The sequence below is a fragment of the Petaurus breviceps genome, unplaced genomic scaffold (genome assembly GCF_028583685.1).
Source record: "Petaurus breviceps papuanus isolate PSGF00001 unplaced genomic scaffold, PetGlider_PUasm1.0 151, whole genome shotgun sequence".
Lineage (NCBI taxonomy): Eukaryota > Metazoa > Chordata > Mammalia > Diprotodontia > Petauridae > Petaurus > Petaurus breviceps.
Genome location: NW_027185712.1, coordinates 20,463,075 through 20,488,224, shown reverse-complemented (window position 1 = coordinate 20,488,224; position 25,150 = coordinate 20,463,075). Strand labels below are relative to the sequence as shown.

At 36.7% G+C, this 25,150-nt stretch overlaps 1 protein-coding gene across 1 annotated transcript in view; it reads left to right on the top strand.

Moving 5' to 3' along the window:
* The window catches only part of SLC6A3 (solute carrier family 6 member 3), a 105,538-nt gene that overhangs the window by 19,505 nt on the left and 60,883 nt on the right, over positions 1-25,150 (top strand). Inside the window, exons 4-6 of the mRNA XM_069076467.1 lie at positions 1,670-1,901; positions 20,010-20,148; positions 23,292-23,426. Of these exons, the coding sequence (XP_068932568.1) occupies positions 1,670-1,901; positions 20,010-20,148; positions 23,292-23,426 (506 nt within the window). The remainder of the gene's footprint in view (positions 1-1,669; positions 1,902-20,009; positions 20,149-23,291; positions 23,427-25,150) is intronic.

Below are 25,150 nucleotides of genomic sequence, written 5' to 3'. Positions count from 1 at the left end.
TTCTATACTGTAAAGAGAGTGCAACTGCTATTTGTAGTCTCTAAATTTCAGCACCCTGAAACAAACCACTGATTGTCTGACCCTAGTTATCGCCCTGCCTCCTCCTTTAATTGGTACCTATACTCAAATGGCCCATAATGAGATATTTTTTTTTTAAGCTGAAAGGGTCCCTGAGAAACACTTATCAAAATTATGCTATTTAGCCATAGAAAAATGTAATGACTGAATTTATAGCAATTCTAGCCATTTCTAAGGAATTATATAGGTTATTTCACAAGCAGATATCAATCAGTATGCCTAGACTTTGGCTTAAAAAGGAAAAAAAGCCAATGTCTACATCCCTAAAGAGAATTTAATTCAGGCAGATGGGCCTCAGTTTCCTATTATAAAATGTGGAGATTGAATTGGATGTTTTCTAAGGTTGCTTCCAATTCTAAAATCTAGACTTTATGACACTAAGTATTTCGGGATAATTCTAACTAGTATGAAATGTAAGTTCTGGAAACAATATGTTACTATAAAACATTTGAGAAAATTTTAGTTTCTATGTAAAAAAATCTTTTGTTTCTGACTGCTTCAAAAATCAGAGCTAAGGATGGGATTCTAGAGTTCAGAAATTCTTGGAACTTGGAGGGCACTCAAAAAAATTAAAGGAAAACTAAATGGACATGGAGAGTTTAAAATGAGTTTGCTTTGAACAATATATTTAAATAAAAATCGTACTGTATTGGGGGAGCTAGGTCGTGCAGTAGATAGAATGTCAGGCCTGGAGTCAGGGAGACTGATCCTCCTGAATTCAAATCTAACCTCAAACATTTATTAGCTATGTGACCCTGGGCAAGTCCCTTAACCCTATTTGGCTCAGTTTCTTCACCTGTAAAATGAGTTGGACAAAGAAATGGCAAACCACTCTAGTATCTTTGCCAAGAAAACCCCAAATGGGATCATGAAGAGTCAGACATGACTAAAACAACGATACAACAACAACAATGCAGTGGTCCTTTTATCAAAGGAAATTACTTCTAAAATATTACATATATTACATGAAAAATGTTCATGATCATTTAGATTTCTTGTGATATAGATTTCTCAATAAAAATACAATGGCAAGTTGTCATTTAATTCTGTGAGAAAAGAGAATATTTGCAGTACTCTATTTTGGGGGATATTGAAAATCTTTGGTAAGATAAGTAAGTTGCTACCGTGTTTCCCCGATAATAAGACCTATCCCGAAAATAAGCCCTCCCCTTACTGTGTAAGATTCCTCTAAAATGAGCCCTCCCCCGAAAATAAGCCCTATTGAGATTGCTACTGTAGTGAAGGTGATCCCCTGTGCTACACACTACATTACGGTACCCTCTGTATGCACCGTTCCCCCCACCCCCCCCCCCCCCGTGAAATGCACGCCGCGCTCCGAGTTGCATCCAATCAGAGCTGCAGCAGTGAGCGCGTCATCCTGTTCTTCCCCAGTGATTTCCTTCCTGGCACCATTGAGAGCAGTGCTGCGGAGGAGAGCTGAGGCAGGACAACATAAGCCCTCCCCTGAAAATAAGCCCTCTGGTGTTTTTCTTTCCAAAAAAAATAATAAGACAGTGTCTTATTATCAGGGAAACACGGTAGTAGACTCAAAGGACTAATCATCTCTTTCATTCCTTTTCCCCCATCTTAGGTGTGGGCTTTACTGTTATCCTTATATCTCTTTATGTTGGATTCTTCTATAATGTCATCATTGCCTGGGCTCTCCATTACTTTTTCTCATCCTTCACTATTGATCTCCCCTGGATACATTGCAATAACACCTGGAATAGCCTGAACTGCTCAGATACTCGTTTTTCCAACTCCAGTGGCGGCTTTGACATCAACGACACCTATAAAACCACTCCTGCTGCAGAGTATTTTGAGTAAGTAATAGTGCAACTGGTTCTGGGGGCAAAACACTTCATTTTCCTCTTGCGGAAACAGAAAAGGTGTGACAAAATGGAACAGTTTTAATATTAAATAATTCTCACTCTCAGTTCTTTCTTGATTCCTTAACTGCTGTTTGCTGATCCTTGAATTTCTTTTGCTAAGCCTTAAGGCAGAATGCAGGGTATGGAGAGGAAGATTCATTTTCCTGAGTTCAAATCCAGCCTTACATTTACTAGCTGTGTGACCCTGGGTAAGTCACATAACCCCATTTGCCATAATTTCTGTAAAATGAACTGGAGAAGGAAATGGCAAACCTCTCTAGTATCTTTGCCAAGAAAACCCCGAATAAGGTCACAAAGAGTTGGGTGGGCATGATTGAAAAATGACTGAACAACAAAGGAATATTTCTCCTCCCAAGACCATTTCTCTGGATTCACAGCCTTTCCCCATGTCCTCCAAATTGGTACTATCTTTTCTCTTACCATGTTCATGGTAGTCATTGATTAGCTTATCCTTTTATTCTCTTCCTATTCTTTTTTTTGCCTTTTTTTTGGAGGGCAACTGGGGTTAAGTGACTTGCCCAAGGTCACATGGCTAAGTTTTCTTCCTATTCTTCCACAGTTTTCTTTTGTGCTTTTTTGTTTTCAAGAAAATAGCAATCAGGGTGGCTGGGTGGCACAGGGCACTGGCCTTGGAGTCAGGAAGACCTGAAGTCAAATCTGGCCTCAGACACTTAACACAAAAACTAGCCATGTGACCTTGGGCAAGTCACTTAACCCCAATTGCCCTGCCTTCCCCCCTCCAAAAAGCAAAAAAAAAAAAAGAAGAAAGAAAAGAAAATATCAATCACTATTTTAGCTCATCATAAATGTCACCTTGTCCAATTTTTTGGATGTGAGGTAAAACAGATTGTTTTGATTTGTATTTTTATTAATATTGGTGACTTGTAATATCCTTTCACTTGGATACTAATAGTTTGTTATTCTTTTGTGAGCTGTTTATTCATTTCTCTTGGGGAATGGTTTTTGATTGTATATTTCTGTTCCTTATCTTTACATCTTGGACAGCAAATATTTATCAAAGATATTTGATGTGAATATTTTTCCAGTTGACCTATTTTCTTCTTATATAAATTACATTGATTTTGTTCATGAAAAATCACAGTGATCTATTTTAACTTTTGTAATTGCTTCTATCCCTTACTTGATAAGGATTCAAAACACACACACACACACTGTATCTATGAAAAGAATATAATCTGTTCCTCTTCTAAGTTCTGATGGTATGACATTAAAGTCCATCATTTTGAATTTATTGTGAAATGACTGTTTTCTAGTTTTCACAGCAGTCCTTGGAAAATTAATAGTTGCTTTCCTAAATAGTTTATATTTGGGGATTTATCAAATACTGGGTTATTGAGTTCAGTTATTTCTGATTCTTCTTTTTCTATTCCATTCCGTTGATCTACTTATCTTTTTTTAAAGCAGTACTGAGTGGTTTTGCTGATTACTGCTTTATAATATAATTTAAGATCTGAAAATGCTGTACTATGCTCATTACTACCTTTAACAAATACTTACCTTGGTAATCTAGATTTTTTTTTGCTTCCAAATGGATTTTGTTATTATTTTATCTAGCTCTCTAAGTTATCCTTTTGATAGTTTGGTTAATATATCCTTAAATCTATAAATTAACTTTGCTGGTAATGACAATTTTATTAAATTGCCAGAGCCCAGCCATGAGCCCTGAATATTTCTCCATCTACTCCATCTATTTAAGTTGTTCATTATTTCTTTAGTGAACATTTTATAATTGTATCTATACAATATTGAATTGCTTTGGTAGATTGATTCTCCTTTTTAAAAAAAAAATTTAGTTATTTTGAATGGGATTTCCACAGGAGTACAGGTTCAAACAAGATAATAGGTATGAGGTACCTTGCAAATCTTTTTTTTTTCTTTTTAAGCAATTGGGGTTAAGTAACTTGCTCAAGGTTACATAGCCAGTTATTTTTTGTGTGGGTGCCAAGTATCTGAGGCTGGAATCAATCCCAGATCTCCCGACACCAGGGCTGGCGCTCTTACTCACTGCGCCACCTGGCTGCCCCACCTTGCAAATCTTAAAGCACTATACAAATATTTATTATTATTGTTATTATAACTATCATTAACCTATAGTCACTAGGTGTCCATTTTGGTTATGACTTCATTCCCTGTGTCTTCTAGCATTCCTGCTGAGTTTAAGAAATGTTTATAGAGCAATAGGGTCTTGCTGGTAAATGTTTTAATTACTGAACTCTCAAAAAAAAATGTATGCACACACTTTTCAATTTAATTTATATCATAAACACTTTCTTAAGTCTAGACAATCAATAAGATGATAAACCATACCCTGATTTGTAGTGACTGCCAATTTCTGAGGTGCAAATGTTCACATTGAAAACTTAACAATTAGTCAATTAGAACCAGCCTGCTTCAGCGCACCCCTGGATTTCCATGTCTATTACTACCTCCTTGATTGCTTTTTTGCTATATGGAAATACTATTGCTTTTTGTGGGTTTATTTTGTGGACAGCAAATTTAACAAGGCTATTTTGACTACAATTTAATAACTTGTTAGCTATTATTTTTGAGAGGCAGCTAGATGCATTAGTGGATAGAACACAGAATTTCCAAGTAGGAAGAAGAGTTCAAATCCAGCCTTAAACATTTACTAGCTATATGATCCTAGGTAAGTGATTTAACTTCTCTGGGTTCTGTTTCTGCATCTGTGAAAATGAAAAGGTTCCAGCTCTAAATCTATGATGTTATTTTCTCAATTAGTTTCTTTGCTAATTATCTAAGATTTTATAAGTAAATTGTCATATCAAATAGCGATTATTTTGTCTCCTCTTTGTCTATCTTTATGCCTTTAATTTATTACTCTTTTCTTATTGCTTTTGCTAGTCTAATGCATCAAATAACTGCACAGTGAGGAGACATTTTTGCTTTACTCATATTCCATTGTGGTTTATCACTGGACTTATTTAATTTAACCACTGTTGTCATGGAGTTTGAAGCATAAAGTTTTGTTTTGTTTTGTTTTCTCTTGGAGGCAATCTATGGATTCTTTTGATTAACACTTTGTTTTTATATTCAAAAGTTCTGTGCAGTTTTCTAGTATCATTACCTTCATTAGGGTGTTCAGAGATTTTGATTTGTCCTGTTCTTCTGAGAAAACTTTGAATCACTTGAGTGGTCCCTTCACATTCTGTCTTTGAGATCCACGGCTTTGCCTTATGGAGAGATCACATGTTGCTTTAATGATACTGCCCTTTGCTTCCCTTTGCCACGTTTTCCTCGACCTTAGTGTTTTGTATTGCAAATCTTTTTATCTCTCTTTATCTTCTTTGGTGAAACTTTCTACCATCGATTTGATTTTTCTAGTTTTCTAATTGAGGGTTTGTTTGGATTTTTTATTTCTCTCTCTCTCTCCATATACATCTATATGTATGGGTGTATATATACATAAGACTTTTGTCACATATTCATTACTAATTTCTTAGGATTTCAATGCACAAATAGATTTTCTTTTCCTTTTGCATTATTTTGGAATTGTTTATGTTATTTCATGTTCTCTTAGGAGAATACATCAGACACTGATTCACTTTCCTTTGTTTTGTAATATTTGTTGAGAACTCTGTAGTCACTTTGAGTGTTTAATACTTATCTTAGTTTTAGTATCTATTCTGCTATTTATCTGCTTGTGCTCAGGGTTTTTACTTAGTTTTCTTCCTCATAAACTTTAATATTTTAGCCTTTTTCCCTTATTTTTCTCAATCACTCCTTTTCTGACTTCTCTTCCTTTGCTGGTGCATCACTGAGGTTGAACTACAGAACAGCATCACTCTCCTCCCACAATGGGTGATTTGGGTTTTACTGGCCTTGGTCCTTACCCTTAGTAACCTCTAGAGAGAAAGGACTGGTCCCAGTCAATTTTGTTTTTCCCTTTCAGAATAGTACAGTCACTCATATGGCTTCAATTCCTCTCTTAGCTGTCATCCTTTTCCTTTCTGGCTGGTCTGAATTAGCCTCTACCACTATGTTGGGAATTGCGGAAGGGCAAGAAGGGTACTCCAAGCAGAATCTCTATATTCCTGTGGTTCTATAACATAATGACTTCCCCAAGAAAGAGATAGCATACTTCCATTTTCTTTTCCTCATTTGACTTGGCAAAACCAGTATCTGCAACTTGTTGCCGGGTAGGGGGTGAACAGGATGTAAAAAGTGTGCTGGCAAATCTTTTGCAATAGGAGACTATATAAAAGTAGGCCATACTAGTCTGTTTGTGATCATTTGTCCCTGCCTGGAGTAAAGAGGCTGATGTGAGACTGGTGCTGAATGAGCATTTTGTAAAGATTAGCATTCTCTATGTTCATTCATAAGGATTTTATCTTGTCCTGGTTCTCTTTATTTTTTGTTCTGTGGATCAGCTGTAATTGTTCTACATTTGGCATGTAAATTCTCCCTGTATGAGGATGTTTGAGAGTCAGTGGGGAAACTATCCTCATCTTGTTTGCCATGTACACAACAAAATATTTAAAAATTGTGTCCAATTTCTAGATGCCTAAAATATACATTAACTTAGTTTTATTTTTTTTAATTATCATTTGGCCCTAGGAGTTTCAGAATTATCCTTCTTCACAAATTTGCAAATGTTTGAATTTGCTCAAAATCTTCATCCATCATATTTTGAGGCTTTCAAGATATTTTTGCAACACAGAACTTGGGTGACTTGTTGAACATTTCATGATATTTGCATTATTCCAATAGAAATCTTCAATTTCTTTGATGCTATGAAAAAAAATGGCATTTCCATTTAATATTATACTAATATTAACTGAATGCTATGTTATGGAGTTCAAGATTCCTGCTGGTCTTGATCCACTCTTCCAAATGAAAAAGTATGGTTTCTGACCAGGCAACAATACTAGTTACAAAATATCAAAAATAACCACCAAGATCAAAAATATTTTTTGTCTCTGCTTGATTCTATTAAATTACTGTATATATTGTTTGAATCAGCTTCCTTTGGGTCTACTTTGGCTGTATTTTGTTAATTGTTATATGCAGAAATGTTTCTATTTTTAAAATTGATAGATAGGACCTTCTTATGCAACAAAGAAAAACTTGATTCAGGCCTTTTAAAAAATTAGGTGTTTTAAAAGTTTTTAGAGTTGAAAATCAGGGAGTTTTAAAAATTAACAAATAGGGAGGCTAGTGGCATAGTGAATAGAGCACTGGCCCTGGAGACAGGAGGACCTGGATTCAGATCTAGTCTCAGACACTTAACACAAAAAATAGCTGTGTGACCTTGGGCAAGTCATTTAACCCCAATTGCCCTCAAAAATATAGAATAAAAATTGACAAATAGCTTCCCTCTTAAAATCAACATGTGTTTTTTGTTAATATTATTGTTTTTTCTAATTTTGCCATCAATTGAGTAAAATTTTAAGCTACTTTTATTTTAAAATGTATTCTTTTTGAGTTTTTAAAAGTTTAATGAAAATATTTTAAAATTTATTTTATGAGTTCGTTTGTTTTTAACTCCCTAAGTCATTTTGTTCTTCACTTGAGTATATCCTACTGCCAGGTGAAAATGGGCCACTTTTTTCATGAGAAATACATACAGAGAGAGAGAGAGAGAGAGAGAGAGAGAAAGAGAGAGAGAGTTCTATTTCATAAATATTACTCCTCTAAAGCAGATTTCCTACTTTTAATGAATCCAGGAGAACAGATGTGACTAGAGAAGGTGGAAAACGAGGGGAACTCCACCTCCTCTTTGCTATAAGGGCTATCTGTCTCTCAAGGAATGTGCTGAGAAGAAAAGAACACCCTTCCAAGCTGAATCTTCCCCCCCTCCCCCATGTCAGTTTAGTAAAACCTAACGCTTGCCTTGGAGGAACCGATTCATGGCAGTCAGCTCAAAAGGAGTCACTAAGGAGACGATCAGGAAAAAAACAAAAATACCATATTTAGTTATCCATATGCCAAAGGACAGGGAATGTTTTTTTTTTTAGATAATCAGAATGTAATGTAAGCATGAAGAAAAACTGTGGGATGTTGAAATTATTGAAGGGATTTACAAAATACTCAGTACAATTTCCAGATTTCTTAAAAACAAAGTTTCACCAAGTTTTAGTTGTTTAAAGTTCAACTGTTGCATACCACTTCTATGGCAGAGCCCTGAGGCCTGTCAACAAAAGAATCAAATTGGGGGTCCTAATAGTGACCTATAATGACAGTGACTGTTCTGTTGTACATTTAGCATGTGTAAAGCTCCTAATTTTTTCCCTTCATATTTCTCTTCTAAAATTTTCTTTGCTCTTTTTCATTTTTTCTCTCTTTGCATTCTTGCTGATATTTTTCTTCTTGTTTTGGGGGAGTGGTTCAAATAAGAATTGGACAGCCATATTACAATGCCAGAACAGCGACCTTAGAATCATTTATTCCTGTGGGTACTGGGAGTCTGACACATCTTATCAGGTCTTCCACTCTCACTGTCAGAACTAGCAACCCAGACAGGCTCTGACAAAGGCACCATTCTGTTTTGAAAAACCTTAAATATTTATTTGTTTCATTTTTCTATAGTAATTTACAGGATAAGTAAGGAGGGGAGGGGTTTAAGGAATAAAGATAAAGTCTCCCTATGTAAGTAAAGTAGGTGCAGTATCCCCATATATAATGGAACCAAAGGTGACACATGTCCCAATTTTGGGGTTGAGGCTGATTGCTAAATAGAGCCTTGGTAAAGAAAATTATCTTTTTATTTATCAAGTCAACTTTGCATAAAATAGTACAAAGTCATCTGACAATACTTTCATTCCAAATTTCACAATAGGGAGCCAAGGGACAAAACTGAGCTCCATACCTCTTTAACGCCAGGGTGACCTCTCAGCTGTTGACTAGTGATAATCATTAAATATCATATTTTGGCCAAAGTCTGAATTAATCAAACAAACTGCTTTGATTGATTTTAAAATGCCTTTCCCTTTGTCAGCAACCTCAAAGACAAGAGGTGAGATTCCCCTTATCTTGGGACTTACTTCTCATGACAGAAAAACATACACCCTGAGACCATAAAATATAAACAGACCCTGCTCCATTTGTTGTCAACCAAGGAAATTATTTCTGTAACAAATGGAAGTCATAAAGTTTTGTGACATGGTCATCCTGAATCAGAATAGTTCTAAAATGTATAAAAAGTCTTTTGATTCATCTCTTCTTCAGTCAGGACTTAGTTCGTGGCTCCTTGTACAAGTAATGCTAGCCATAAGGGAATAATGAATAAATATTGTAATTTTTATATTACTATTTGTCTCCTTTAACCAAACCTTTTCTAGAGGTCAACACTAGTTATAGAAAAGTATAGTGAAACTTATTCAAGCTAAAACAGCAACAAATGTAGCCTGTCTAGGGCAGCACACAGGGGAACCATGACTTCTTTATTCCTAGAACTTAGACCTTTTAAAAATAAAATCCAAGATGACATTGGTTCCTTCCTTTTTTTAAAAAGAATTTTTTTTTTGGAGGGAGAAAAGCAAAGCAATTGGGGTTAAGTGACTTGCCCAAGGTCACTCAGCTAGCAGGGTAAGTCAAATGTCTGAGGTCAGATTTGAGCTCAGGTCCTCCTGATTCCAGGGCCAGTGCTCTATTCGCTGTGCCACCTAGCTGCCCCACTTTCTTTTTTTCTTCCTTCCTTCCTTCCTTTTTGCTTGATTTCTTCTTTTTTTTACTGCCTTATCATACTACTAACTGATAATTGGGTTTACAGACAACTAACACTTTTAGAACTTTTTCAGGCAAACTGATTTTGTACCTGCCTAAGTTAAGGAGTTGGAGGGTTTTGGGGGAAGGGGAGTTTAATGTAAGGCTTTACATTTATCTATCTATATTGAATTTCCTTTCATTAGATGGAGTTCAATGCTACAGGTTGTCAAGATCTTTTCAGATTGTACACATCTTACAGTATGTTAACTATCCCTCTCAGATTTGCATGATTTGTGAATATTATCAAAACATATCCAAGTCATTGATCAAAATGTTAAGTAGAACAGGGCCAAGCACATATTCCTGTAGCCCCTGACTGAAGATTTCTTTCCACATTGACACTGAATCATTCACAACTACTCTGATCAACATAATGATCAACCATGATTCCAGAGGACTAATGATATAGAACAATGATGAACTAATATGCAGGTACATTTTGGGACATGACCAATATGGGAATGTTTATGCTTGACTATTCTTATTCATTGAAAAGTTTTTGTTTTTTCTCTTTTTTTCCCCAATGAAGATGGTGGAGGGGAGATGGAAGGTGAGGAGAAAAATAAATACTTGATAATTTTAAAAAATAATTTTTAAAAAGCTGCTCTTTGAGTGTTGCTCTTCAACCAATTTTGTGTCCTTCTACATGTGTTATCTAGGCCACATCTCTCCATCTTCTCTACAAGAAGAGCATGAAATATTTTATGAAATGATTTGCCAGAATCTAAATGAACTAGTCCACAGCATTCCCTTCATCTACCAATTCAACAACCCTTAAAAAAAAAAAAGGAAAAAAGAAATGAGTTTAATCTGGAATGGATTGTTCTCGATGAGCTCATGGTCCCTTTTTGTAAGCATAGCTATCCTTTCAAAACTATCCTTTCACTAACCATCCCTTTAACCATCCATGCTAGAGTTTTCCTAGGAAGCCAGGCCAAAATCAGAATTCTATAGTTTTCAGATTAATCTCTTCACTTCTTGAAAACCAGGTCATTTTCCTAGTTTTTAGTCCCTCTTCTGTTTTCCACAGAATTTAAAATATCACTGACAATGGTTTAGCAATCACATTTGCCAGTTTGTTTTTTTAAGACATAACCTATCTGATTTAGGTGATATGAATTTGTCAAGGGCATCAGAGTGGTCTCTTGCTGTCTCCTTACTTATCATGAACGTCAGCTCCCTGTTAGAGATTTGTATTCAGTCATTTCCAGTGCAAAGGTCATTCTCCTTGATAGAGAAAACAGAAGCAAAGTAATTTAGCAACTTTGCCTTCTCTCTGTTGGAAGTTATCCCAGATACCCCAAATCAAAGTTCATATCACTTCTTTGATCCTCCTCTCAATAAACCTTAAAAAAAAAACACTTATGTTTTGGGAAGGGAAGTTAACCCTTCATATATCATTCTGAGCTTTAACTCTCTTGCTGCTATTTTCACAAGACTGAGCAATACTCTTATATTTCTCCTTTTGTTACCTGACTTTGTTTCCATTTTTGTACATTACTTTTTTTAATTGTTTAAATTGTTTATTTTTAGGTTTCAACATTCATTTCCACAAGATTTTGAGTTACAAATTTTCTCCCCATCTTTTCCCTACCCCTACCAAAATAGTGAATCCTACTGAATACCCCTTCCCCCATTCTGCTCTCTCTTATATCCTCCCCCATGCCCCCTCTGACTTTAGGGCATGATGGATTTCTGCAACCCAGTGTCTGTATATCTTATTTTCCAGTTGCATGTAAAAATATATATACATAATTTTTTTTTAACATTTGATTTTAAAACTTTGATTTCAAGATTCTTTCCCTTCTTCCCTTGTCACCCACCCCTACTGGGAGGAAAAGTGATTCAATATAGGTTATGCATGTGTAGTTAACACAAAACATTTCCATAGTAGACATATTGTGAAAGAATGACTATATTTCCCTCCATCCTATCCCACCCCCCACTTATTATATTTTCTGTTTTGACCCTGTCCCTTTTCAAAAGTGTGTGCTTCTAAGTACCCCCCCCCCCCCCCCCCCAATCTGCCCTCCCTTCTATCATACCCTCTCTTACCCCTTTCCCCCTACTTTCCTGTAGGGTAAGACACAATTTAGTCTGTATGTTATTCCCTCCTTAAGCCAAATTCAATGAGAGTAAGGTTGACCCATTCCCTTTTGCCTTTCTGTTCCTCCCCTCCATTGTTAACAGTTTTCTCTTGCCTTTTTTACAAGAGTCAATTTACCCTATTCTATCTCTCCCTATCTCCTCTTATTATATTCCTCTCTCACCTCTTAATTTTATTTTTAGATAATTCCTTCCTATTCAACTGATCCTATGCCCTCTGTCTATGTATACATGTACACATATATATATACACTCACATAGGTATTTATATACACATATACCCTCCTATATAAATATATATGTATGTATACATATATACATATATATTCCCTTCAACTATCCTCATACTTAGAAAAGTCTCATGAGTTACAATCATTGTTTTACCATGTAGAAATATAAATAATTTAATTTTAATAAGTTCCTTATGATTTCTTTTCCCTGTTTGCCTTCTCATGCTTCTTTTGCTTCTTGTATTTGAAAGTCAAATTTTCTATTCAACTCTGGTTTTTTAATCAAGAATGCTTGAAAGTCCTCTATTTCATTGAATGACCATATTTTCCCCTGAAACATTATACTCAGTTTTGCCAGATAGGTGATTTTTGGTTTTAATCCTAGCTCCTTTGATTTTTAGAATGTCATATTCCAAGCCCTTTCCTCTCTTAATGAAGAAGCTGCTAGATCTTGTGTTATTCTGTTTGCGTTTCCACAATACTCAAATTGTTTCTTCCTGGCTGCTTATAATATTTTCTTCTTGACCTGGGAACTCTAGAATTTGGCTATAATGTTCCTAGGAGTTTTCTTTTTGGGATCTTTTTCAAGAGGTGATCGGTGAATTCTTTCAATTTCTATTTTGCACTCTGGTTCTAAAATATCAGGGTAATTTTCCTTGAGAATTTCTTGAAGGATGATTTCTAGGTTCTTTTTTTTTCTATCATGGCTTTCAGGTAGTCCAATAATTTTTAAATTATCTCCCTGGATCTATTTTGCAGGTCAGTGGTTTTTCCAATGAGATATTTCACATTGTCTTCTATATTTTCATTTCATACTATATTTTATAGTATCTTGATTTCTCATAAAGTCATTAGCTTCCATTTGCTCCAATCTAATTTTGAAGGAATTATTCTCTTCAGTGAGTTTTTGAAATGCCTTTTCTATCTGGAAAATTTGGCTTTTTAAGGCATTCTTCACATCATTGGCTTTTTGGGCCTTTTTTGCCATTTGAGTTAGTCTATTTTTTAAGGTGTTATTTTCTTCAGTCAGGTTGTTGACTCTCATTTCATGATTTTCTTGCATCATTCTCATTTCTCTTACCAGTTTTTCTTCCGCTTCTTTTACTTGATTTTCAAAATCCTTCTTGAGCTCTTCCAAGGCCTGTAACCAGATCATATTTTTCTTGGAAGCTTTTGATGCAGGAGTTCTGACTTCATCGTCTTCCTCCCATTTCATGCTTTGATCCTCTTTGTTCCCCCAAAAGGATTCTATGGTCTGTTTATGCTTCCTCTGCTTGTTCATATTGCTAGTCAATTACTTGACATTTGAGCTCTTTGCTATGGTAGAACTCTGCTTCCAGAGAGGAGAACTTTGTCCCAAATTGCTGGGATTTTCACAAATGTTGTCAGAGGTCTGAGGAGGACACGCTCTGTACAGACACCACATTGGCAAATTGGCATTTCTCACCCCAGGACCACTGCCCAAGAATGTGGTCCAGATCCAAGCAGGTCAAAGCAAGAGCGATTACCCTCTGAAAGGTCACTTGGTCCCCCTACAATCTGTAGGCCAGGAACTCCTGAGGCAGCCACATGGCAAACACTGCAGCAGCAGACGCCATGCCTATGCCACCTCTTGCCACGGGGGCAGGGGCTAGACCATGCCCTTCCTTTCCAACAGAGTTCAGTACTGACCTTTTACTTTCTTTTTGGTGTTTATGGGTTGGAAAGTCTGGAAACCACCATAGCTGCTAGTGATTCACCCTCCTGAAGTCTGCTCAGGCCTCCACTGGTTGGGGCTGCTCTGGGGCCAAAACCACTCATCTCACACAGGACTGAGCTTGGCTCCCAGCAGGCTTTGATGAACCCTTCCTGTCAGCCTTTCAGGTTCCCTTCAGTGGGAGATTTGTTTCCCTCTGTCATTTTGTGGGTTCTGTAGCTCTAAGATTTGTTTAGAGTTAAGTTTTATAGATCTTTGAGGTGGTTGTGGGGGGAAGTCACAGAATTTCCTGCTTCTATTCCCATCTTGGCTCCACCCCCCCATACAGTCTGTACATTACTTTTTCAAATTTAAGTTGATTGAAAAATTCTCTTGAGTATACACATTGGTTTCTTCAGAAAACTTTCATTTTTCCTTCTTGTTGGAATTATTTACTTCTATGTCTTTAGAAATTTCCCTTCCATCCTAGGATAACTCCCCTTGCAGTGGTAGAAAATACTGATGATGCATGATATATTGTATGTACATATTATGATTTCTCAAATACCATTTGTACATACATTTTATGCTATGTGTACATGTCAGTGTATGCTATATGATACATGATGAACACATGCCCTCCAGAGGTGGAAGATAATTAGTCTTCCTATTTCTTACCTATTGGCCATGGTCCATTAGTTCTTCACTCCAGATTATAGGTAGGTGAAAAGGAAGCAAACAAAACTCAAATCTCTCCATTCTGCCCTTTGTTTGCTGACCTAGAGGGCTAGTTGAGACTATTGACTAAATATTGGTCTCTAGTTCTATACAAATATAAGAAAGATAATCCCTGCCCTCAAGGAGGTTACATTCTAATGGAAATACAATGCATAAAAGAAAGCTCAAAAGGAAGTTGGGAAGAGAAGGTGCCTGCATAGGAGCATAGTAGAAAAAAGTTTGAAAAGACCGGAGTAGAACCTGGGGAGGAATGGATAAATGGCTGACCTGGACAATTTCCTTTAAATGGAGGTTCTAGAAGGGGCTCCCCCAAACCCAGGAAGGGGCCCCACAGCAGAGTTTTCGTTAATTGTGAGAAGTCTGAGAATGAAGAGGAGCAAAATGAACTTCTGGGGTGAGAGAAGGTTCCTGTGGTGAGATGGATAAAGTTCAGAGCTGTAGCAGGAGAAACTGGAGAGCTGTGATATTGGGGAGGAAAAGATTGGAAGGGAAAAGCAAAAGATCTTCCCTCTGAGCTTCCTGGAGGCATTGGGTGAAAGCTGGTGAGGTGAGAGAGGGGAGGGAAGAGTGACAGACCACTGAGGTTTCCAGCCTGCGTAAGCAGGTGGTAGAAATAACAACTCCTATTTCTACAGAGCCTAAGAGACTAGGAGAACGTTGATGGAATTAATAACTCATGTTTTCATATTGCCTTAAGACTGAAAAAGACTTTGAAAGAAATTGGGAAGTTGGAAGAAGGGGAAGACTTTCTGGGGGAAGGAGGAGAAAAATGATGACAGTTTGTAGCATATTAAGTTTGAGACCACCAAAGAAGAGAGTGTAGAGAGAGAAGAGAGCAGATTTAAAGACTGTTTTGAGGGACACCCACACTGGGGCTCAGAAGAGAAAAATAAACCAGTAAAGGAAAGTAAGGAGCTGTTAGATAGGAAGGAGAGAATCAGAAGAGAACAGTGTGTCATAAACCAAGGAGGACTCATTATCAAGAAGGTGGTGTCAATAGTATCAAATAGTGCATAAAAGTAGGGGGAAAAGAGGGGATAAGACTGAAAAAATCCAATCAATTCACTGGGCAAACCAAGAGAATTAATCTCTCAAAGATCTCACTCAGGGCTGCATCTTTTCTAAGGTGAGATGGGGGGCAGGAGCAGGGTGGGGAGATGGAGGATCACTGGATATTAATGAAGTACTTTCTTTACCCTTCAGTTGCTTCCTCTTTTTCAGATGATTGCTTTGCAGATTTTCATTAGATCAGGGCACTAACATATGGCTATCTTGCCTATATTGGGCTGTGGAAGAGGGAGGATGGTAAATAATATGTACATTTCTATCCGTAGAGGACTGATTTTATTCTCACATTGTCAGTTTGTTCAAACAATACCTGATCATGGGGGGGTGGGGGGGGAAGGGAATGAAAGGAAAAAGAATAAGCATTTATATGAAGGAATAGAGGTCAGGCATCTCAGTGGCCTTTTCTGTGTTGGCCCTGGATTATTGTAATGGTATTCTGGTTAGTCTCCTGGCCTAAGGTCTCTCCTCACTCAAGTCTATCCTCCACTCATCTGCCAAAATGATTTTATTAAAGTGCAAGTCTGATCATGTCACACACCCCTACTCAATAACTTCAGTGGCTCCCTATTACTTCCAGAATCATATATAAAATCCTCTGTTTGGTATTAGAAGCCCTTCCCAACCTGGCTGCTTCTGAAGTTTCCCAATCTTATTATACACTTACTCTTCACCATGTACTCTATTATCTCTGACACTATGCTCCATCTCCTGACTACCTGTTTTTGCATTGGTTGGAATTCTGTCCCTTCTCACCTTTGCCTCCTGGCTTCCCTGACTTCCTTCAAATCACATTTAACTGCAGAAAGCAGTCTGTTTTTCTCTTTTCCCTCCCCCAACTGCTAATGCTTTTATTCTAGGATTACCTTCCATTTACACTGTATAGCTCTTATCTACACATAGTTATTTGAATGTTATCTCTCCCATTAGAACTCTTTTAGAGTGGAAAAGTCATGTTTTTAACTTTATTTGTATCCCTAAAGTTTAGCTCTCTGCCTGTAACATAGTGAATGTATGCTAAATACTCATTAACTAACATTAATTTAGTGATATTGAAGTAATCTTTACCCTGATCCTTTATATAGGACATTCTCAAACAATAGTGTATGTTAACAGAACAGTGGCTTATTTCTACCATAAAGTCCCCCATGTTCACATGAATTCACATGAAAATCTAATCAAAAGACCTAAAAGGTTATTTTTATTAAATTTCTTTCAAGTCAACTAGATTTTGTAAAGATCTACAGACTGATTTGATTTCCTTTATGTCCTGGACCAGGTGTAGGGAACCTGCAGCCTTGAGACCACATGTAACCTTTTAGGTCTTCAAGTGAGGCCCTTTGACTGAATTCAAACTTCACAGAACAAATCCCCTTAATAAAAGGATTTGTTCTGTAAAACTTGAATTCAGTCAAAAAGCCGCACCCAAGGACCTAGAAGGCCGCATGTGATCTTGAGGCCACAGGTTCCCCACCCCTGTGAACCTTTTAATTTATATGGTTATCACTGTACAGTTAAAGGGATATAGAGCTGTGATTACCACAGTAGAAGCAAACATACATATAACAGTGTTTCCTAACCTTGGGGTTACAACACCTTTCCCTGGAATATGCCTCATTCACTCAAGGATCATTATAAAACTCAAAAATTTAAAAAAAAAAAAAGAAAACTCATTTGCTCTGATTTTTAAAATTCCCATAAGTTATTTGTCATTTCTGTGATACCCAGAGAGATATCACTATATTAAACAAAGGAAGCTACGCTGTTAACAACTCCAGAAAAACATGAAACATCTCTGTTGTGTTCCTGTATAACCATTGGCTACAATATTTGGTATACTGCTTAATCAGCTCTACAAAAAACTTACAGATATACCAGCCAACAATTTTCCTTCTAACCACTCAGCTCCCCCTCACTCCAAGACATACCCAGAAAAGGAAGTGAGGGAAAATCATGTTTTTTAGTACTCCCTTTGCAAATAGGTGAATGGCTACTTGTTATGTAGTTCAATTGTATGCCTCACATGTATGTTTGTACAAAAGTCACTATGGTGCCCATCTATCCCATGGCAATGGCAATATGGTGATTATCAAGACTGATCTTTTTATTTATAATTACTTATGCAATTGAAGAGTCTGCATAATCATTGAACAAGTTTCAGTGGAGAAGTCAAAAACTCATCAGGTATTTTCTTAAGCAAATCTTCCCTTTAGTGGACCTAAACAAGGTAAAGATATGCAAAACAGAGCAGAGGAATCAAAAGAGAAATGGGGATTACTGTTCACAACTATCTCTGAGTCAGTGTCACTCTTAGTAAGAAGCAACCAGATAGAATCTCAGATCACCTTCAGTTCGTAAAAGTGCCGCCTTTTTCATAAAACCTTTTCGGACTCCCCCAGGCTTCGAGTGCCCTCTTCCATAAGAAAATCTTTTTTTGTAATTTTTTAAAATTTATTTTTAGTTTTCAACATTTATTTCCACAAGATTTTGAGTTACAAATTTTCTCCCCGTCTCTCCCCTTCTCCCCTCCCCAAGATAGCGAGCCTACTGAATACCCCTTCCCCCAATCTGCTCTCTCATATCCTCCCCCATCCCACTAACTTTCTAGTAGGGCAAGATGAATGTCTATCACCCCATGCCTGTATATCTTATTTCCCAGTTGCATGTAAAAAACCATTTTTTCCACAAGAAAATCTAAGCTTCATGAAGGCAAACACTATTTTACTTTTGTCTTTGCATCCCTGGTGCCATTTGTTGTTCAGTCATGTCTGACTCTCTGTGAGCCTATAGACTTGGCCATAGGGTTTTCTTGGCAAAGAATCTGGAGTCATTTGTCATTCCTTTCTCCACTGTGTCCTCCAGTGATCTATCTGTTGCACCATCTAGCTTCCCATGACACTGAGGCTATAGAGATAAAATTAAGATGCATATTTTGCCATCAAGGTGCTCATATATACACCTGTTCAATTGTGTCCAACTCCTCGTGACCTTGTGGACAATGGGGTTTTCTTGGTGAAGATACTATAGTAGTTTGCCATTATCTTCTCTATTTCATTTTACAGATGAGAAAACTGAGGCAAATAGGAGTTAAGTGACTTGCTCAGGGTCACACAGCTAGTAGGAATCCAAGACTGGATTTGAACTTGGATCTTTTTTACTCCAGACCTTGTGCTTTATTCAAGGCACCACTTAGCTGCCTTAGCAGCCCTGAAAGATTAAATATCTTGTCCAAGGTTATACAGGTAGCAAATGGTAGAGCCCTCTCTGAGCCTCCTTTGCACACTGGCCTTTATCTAAGCCAACACATGCTCTTTGTATTTGTGTCACTATGGAAGTAAATATACACATAACTGCTGAGGAGAGGGTAAAGAAGAGAAGAAACTTGAGAATTCTCAATATTTGCCAAGGTTCTCAACTGCAGATATCCAAGCAGGGGAAGCAAAATGTATATAGCACTCCTATAATGTATAATGATAGCAATTGTGTACTATATATTTATACTATATATATAATATACTATATTGATTTGTGTACTATATACTATATACTTTTATATACATATATTTATATATGTTGCATGTATATATTTATTTTTGTTTCTATTTATAGATTGTGTGTATATATTTACATATATTTATGTATATATATATATATATATACATACATGTGTATATATGTGTGTGCATGTCTATCTATCATTAATACTTATTTCCCCCAAACCTTGTAGGTGCTTTAGAGATATAATCTTAGAAATCACAGTATCCCTGTGCTACTCACACAGTAAACTAATCTATCCGGGGACCCTTTTATGAGTTCTGGATTGAACTAACACTAAATGACTAGCCATTATATATCAGGTCTTTACTGTATCTCATTATATCAACTGTGATATAGTTGAAAGAGAAGTGAGGATTGGTTCAACTATTCTGGAAGGTTGTTTAGAACTACACCCTCCTAATCACTAAACTGTGACTACTCATTGGCCCAGCAATTCCACTACTAGGCATATGTCTCAAAGAGATGGGGAAAATCTCTTATGTATGAAAATATCCATATAGCAATCCTTTTAGTTATAGCAAGACAATCCACACTTCCTAATAGATCCCTTCTCCTCTCTGAGAACTTTCTGTTAAAACAAAGTATAAAAAAGAAAGGGAAAAACTTTAGTAAAACTAACAAACATAGAAAAAAGTCAAACCTTGTATGAAACATTCCACTTCCCATACACCGTCTCCCAGTTCTGCAAAGAAGGTGAAAGTATGAGGGAAATGCCTTCTTGTATCTCATCTTTGGGGCCCACCAGGCTCACTGTGAATGAGGAAAATGGGCACCAGAGAGGTTGTGACTTGTTGAAATTTCATGCAGCCATTAAGTACCCAAGCTGAGATAAAACCCCAAGTCATCTGACTCCAGAGCCTTAACTTTGCAGATGTAGAAATAATGGAATTGTGTGTAATCTTTCTCCTCCCAATTTTTCAGACGAGGAGTGTTGCATCTTCACCAGAGCAAAGGAATTGATGATTTGGGCCTTCCTCGGTGGCAGCTAACCTGCTGCTTGGTTATTGTAATTGTGCTGCTTTATTTCAGCTTATGGAAAGGAGTGAAGACATCTGGGAAGGTAAGGCTCGTCAACAGCAAGACATTATGGAATCAGAGATGCACACAAGCTCAAGAAATTTTTGATAGTAATAAGATAGTAATAGTCAGAGCCAGGATTCAGTATGATTTTCTTTTTTGAAAGATGATTATTAGAGTGGTTAGGTGGTGCAGTGAATAGAGCACTGGCCCTGGAGTCAGGAGGACCTGAGTTCAAATCTGGCATCAGACACTTGATCACACTTACCAACCATGTAACCTTGGGCAAGTCACTTAACCCCAACTGCCCTGCCTTCCCCCTCCAAAAAAAAAAAGATTATTTAGCGTAAGTGGGACTCTATGTCTTCATTACAAATGTCAGTATAAGAAAGGCTGTCTGAATCAACACCTATACTCTGAAATGAAAGACAGGTGTAATGTAAACATACCTATAGAAATGAATGAAAGAATTTTACCTGTCCTTGGAGAAAATATCAAGTGATTAAAGAATACCTTTTGGGCGGCTAGATGGTGCAGTGAGTAAAGCACCAGCCCCAGAGTCAGAAGGACCCGAGTTCGGTTCCGGCCTCAGATACTTAACACCCACACAAAAAATAAAACTAGCCACGTAACCTTGGGCAAGTTACTTAACCCCAATTGCCCTCCAAAAATAATAATAAAAAAAGAATATCTGTTGTCTAGGTTATGAAGTTCTGTGATGGACAACCTGTATGGCTTGTCCATTAGCATATATATCTTGGACAAACACTACAGATGGATTATGTCTGGGGTCTAGAATTAAACAGGAAGAGGAGAGCAGACTAGATTACTTTGGGAAATTATGAACCTCCTTTAATAACCCCAAACTTCTTGAAATAACGACCAATCTTTTTTTTATAATTTATTTTTAGTTTTCAACATTCACTTCCATAAGATTTTCAGTTTTAGGTATTCTACCTTATTCTACCTCCTTCCCCTCTCCCCTCCCCAAGATGTAATCTGATATAGGCTCTACTTCTACATTTGTCTTGAACACATTTTCACATTAGAAAGACTTTTTAGTACAAACATTATACCGATGATGACGTTGTATTACCGAGTCATGAAATGCTATAATCTCCAAAGAATTCAAAATGAATATTACCTAGGGCAATGCAGAGATACGTGGCAGGTGTAAACAGACTTTGCAAAACTTGAAAAAGCAACTAAGATGAACCAAATTAAAAGTATCAAAGAAATATCTGATAAAAAAAAGAGGCTAAGCAGGTCTTGTAGTGAGAGCTAAAACTAACCAATGATCAGCCTTTGTGCCCACTCACATCCTTAAAGTGTTAAGAAGGAATGCCTCCTCCCTCCCCAAACATTGGGTGTCCCCTCTATGGTGAACTCAAGAAAAGACACATTAAAAGTCTTATGGGACAGCTAAGCATGGATGGTTCATAGTCTGCCTCCTTGGAAGGTTCACAGATCCGTTCAGGTATTTGAGTACAAAAATTAAAACTGATCCTCATTTGTTGATAAATATCAATGGCTTTAATGAATGAAAGATGCTTTGAGACAAACCAATGGCTATCCTTCACATGCAAAAGAAAAAGTAGAGAGGTCCCTAATTGATGACTGCATCAATCATATTTCCATGCTATGGAAATTATCCTGATATTTGGTGATGAGAGAGAACACAAGCAAACATTGACCTTGGAGCCAAAAAAATCTATTTTCTAGCTTTTCACCATATTCTGGATAGATAAGTTTGCAGTATAACTGAATTCTGGATTGACAATGTATTTTTATGTTATAATGTTTCCCTATATATGTAGGTGCTTTAAATCTAAAGCAAGAAGATATCTGATAAGAATTTTTATCAAAACTCAAAATGGTTTCAAGATATTTGGAGGGAAAAATGCTGTCAGTTATTAGTCTATGAATCAAATGTTTTCAGTTATTTTATTTATAATCTGCCCTTCAATTTCCCCATCTGCAAATGGGTATAGTATGCCAGCCTCACAATGATGACAGTAGGAGACCTTTTAATGATAATAAAGTTTCTAAGTCTCTCCCAGTGTCTCTTAACATTAGTACTTTCTCTCCTACCCTATATACATTTTATTTTTACATGAACTATTTTCATGTTGTCTCCCCTCCTAGACTGTTAGCTCCTTGAGGGCAGGGACTGTCTTTGTCTTTCTTTGTATTACTAGTGCTTAGCACAGTTCCTGGCATATGATAGGAGCTTAAATGCTAGTTGACCTACTAACTGATTTTGTTAGCTGCGCCCACTGTAACCTTGTATACTTCCTCTAGTAAAAAAAAAAAATTCATCAACATTTTAAAGACAGAGCTAAAAAATTACCATATACTTCCAATTTTATATGCTAGGGATGAATGATTTAATTAAATCTGTTGTCTGATTTTGACCAAAACATTTTGTCAAACATAGTTTTTGGCATTCATGTTATTTTATGAATAATGAAATGAAAATGAAAATAACAAAAACATAACCCATGTTTTTGTTGGAAGGTACATATATCTATTGAAATGATTTAGTTAGTAGTTTTACTGGACTTTGAAGAAATTTCTAACCATGGGGGAGCAACTTGAGATGCTAAAGATTAATTGCTTGAGACTAAGCATGTTATTTATAAGAACATCATTTATAAAACTTTTACCAAAATAAAAAAAATCCTGATGGTTTAAGCAAAAGCAACTAACCATGTCTCTGAATCAGGCCCAGACAGTATCAAATCTGGAATAGAGCCTGAAAGGGGAGTATGGTTGTTTTTATTCGATTGTCTCAATGTGGCTGAATCCTGTATTTTTTTCTTTTAGTTAAAATATGTTGTACATCTTAATAGTCATTAAGTTTAAAAAAAACCTTTTTTTCACTTTTAAAACATTTTGGTATATTGTGTTCATAAAATTTGATGCCTTACTTGTTTTTAGTGGGCCAAGTTGTGAGTGTACGTATCTATAGTATACACTATACTTACTCTCTCATACTCTCTATTGTGTGTTTATGTATGTATGTATGTGTGTATGTGGATATATGTGTATGTGGGGGGAGAGAGAGAGAGAGAGAGAGAGAGAGAGAGAGAGAGAGAGAGAGAGAGAGAGAGGGAGAGGGAGAGAAACTAAAGTGATACCAAGAATGAAAATGAGAGAGGATAACTGTCATGATTTTCCCTTCAGGTGGTGTGGATTACAGCCACTATGCCGTATATAGTTCTCACAGCCTTGCTACTACGTGGGGTCACCCTTCCAGGAGCCATCGATGGTATTAAAGCCTACTTGAGTGTTGATTTCTACCGTCTCTGTGAGGCATCTGTGAGTGTGTTCCTTATTCATTTATAAATTCATCTTGTGCCACCTAGAATGCTTATGTCAAAGATTTATCTATTCTAGGGCTAAAGATTCACAAAGGAAGCAAGATGATGTGTGTTATTTATTTCATCACAATATATTTGTTGAATACCAGTTATACACAAGAGACCAGGTTAGGTAGGAAATTCAAAGACGTATGACACCAGATTTATAATCTAGTTGAATATTTAAGGCATATGGATAGGGAGTTATAATAAGAGGCTCTATATGAAAATTTTTTTTAGAAGAGTTAGAAACATTAAGTGGTCTAGAGTCTAGGAGAGCAGAGGAAGGAGAGGTTATGGTAACAGTCTTTAAAGAGAAAATAGTACTAGTATTAAACCAAAAAATCTATTAGTATATTTAGGCCTTCCACAAACATCTAGGTACCATTAACCCATGTTAATGCTGGTTCAGGGGAATGTATTACTAAATGTCAGGGGGATGTATTACAAAATATCATTTTGACAGAACAAACTTGTATAAATCACTTGATAATCTTGTTAGCATTATAAACAGCAACATATAACCCTAGAGTACTGTTATTTCCACTGTTAGGTGTTACAAGCAAAATAAATATAACTGTCTATACAAATGTAGCACATAGGGCACCTTTCCCCCCAAGGACTCACATAAAATGAAGTGACCCCAGGTTTGAGGGATTTCATGGGTCAGCAGACATTCAAACTTATTGATCCTAAGACCCCATTGATGGGTTTCTTTTACTAGACCATCTAGAGGACACAGTAGTTCACAGGAAAAACACTTAAACAAAATAGAAAAATAATGCGCAAGATTCTCCACATAAATAAACAGCTATGTTATCCTATAACATAGGCAGAGGCAGGCTATGCATGGAGGGAACATGTGTTCTGTAAGTTATAGCCCTAAAAGCTATCTTTAGTTCTTTGGGGGTGTAGATTCCAACCAGTGACACCCATTGGCTAGCGGGAGAATCCCTCTGACATTTTAGGTCTGCACTTAGAAATCCCTTGATTCTCCCTAAGCTGCCACTCTGTGAGTTCAGGCCCTTATTTGACTTAGATTGAGAAAATTCTGTTCCTTTCAATTCCCATGATGACAGTGTTGGCCTGTGCAAGTTGTCTTTCCTGAAGCGCTACTTAGTAAAACTAGAGGACAGGAAAGGGCTTGGCAATTTAAACTGTTGCTCTATACAGATATGGGTGTGTGTGTGTACACATACAACACATAACATATATGTGGTACACATCTGTATGTGTAGTGTGTATGCATACACATTAGTATATATATACATGCAGATTTGTGTGTATGCATATATTTATACACATACATCTATATCACATATATACATGCACACATGTGATTTTATCCATGTAGGGGGCTTCAAGCATGAAAATTCATTCCACCATAGCAGATTGGTAACTCATCTATAACTTTTAGTCTTAAAAAGTTGCCTGGTAGACACACATACACACATATGTGTGTTTGTGTAGGTAAGTAGGTAGATAGATAGGTGGATGGATTGATAGATGGATGGATGAATGATAGATCGATAGACAGATGATAGATAGATAGATAGATAGATAGATAGATAGATAGATAGACAGAGACAGACAGACAGACAGACAGACAGACAGACAGACAGACAGACAGACAGACAGATAGATAGATAGATAGATAGATAGATAGATAGATAGATAGATAGA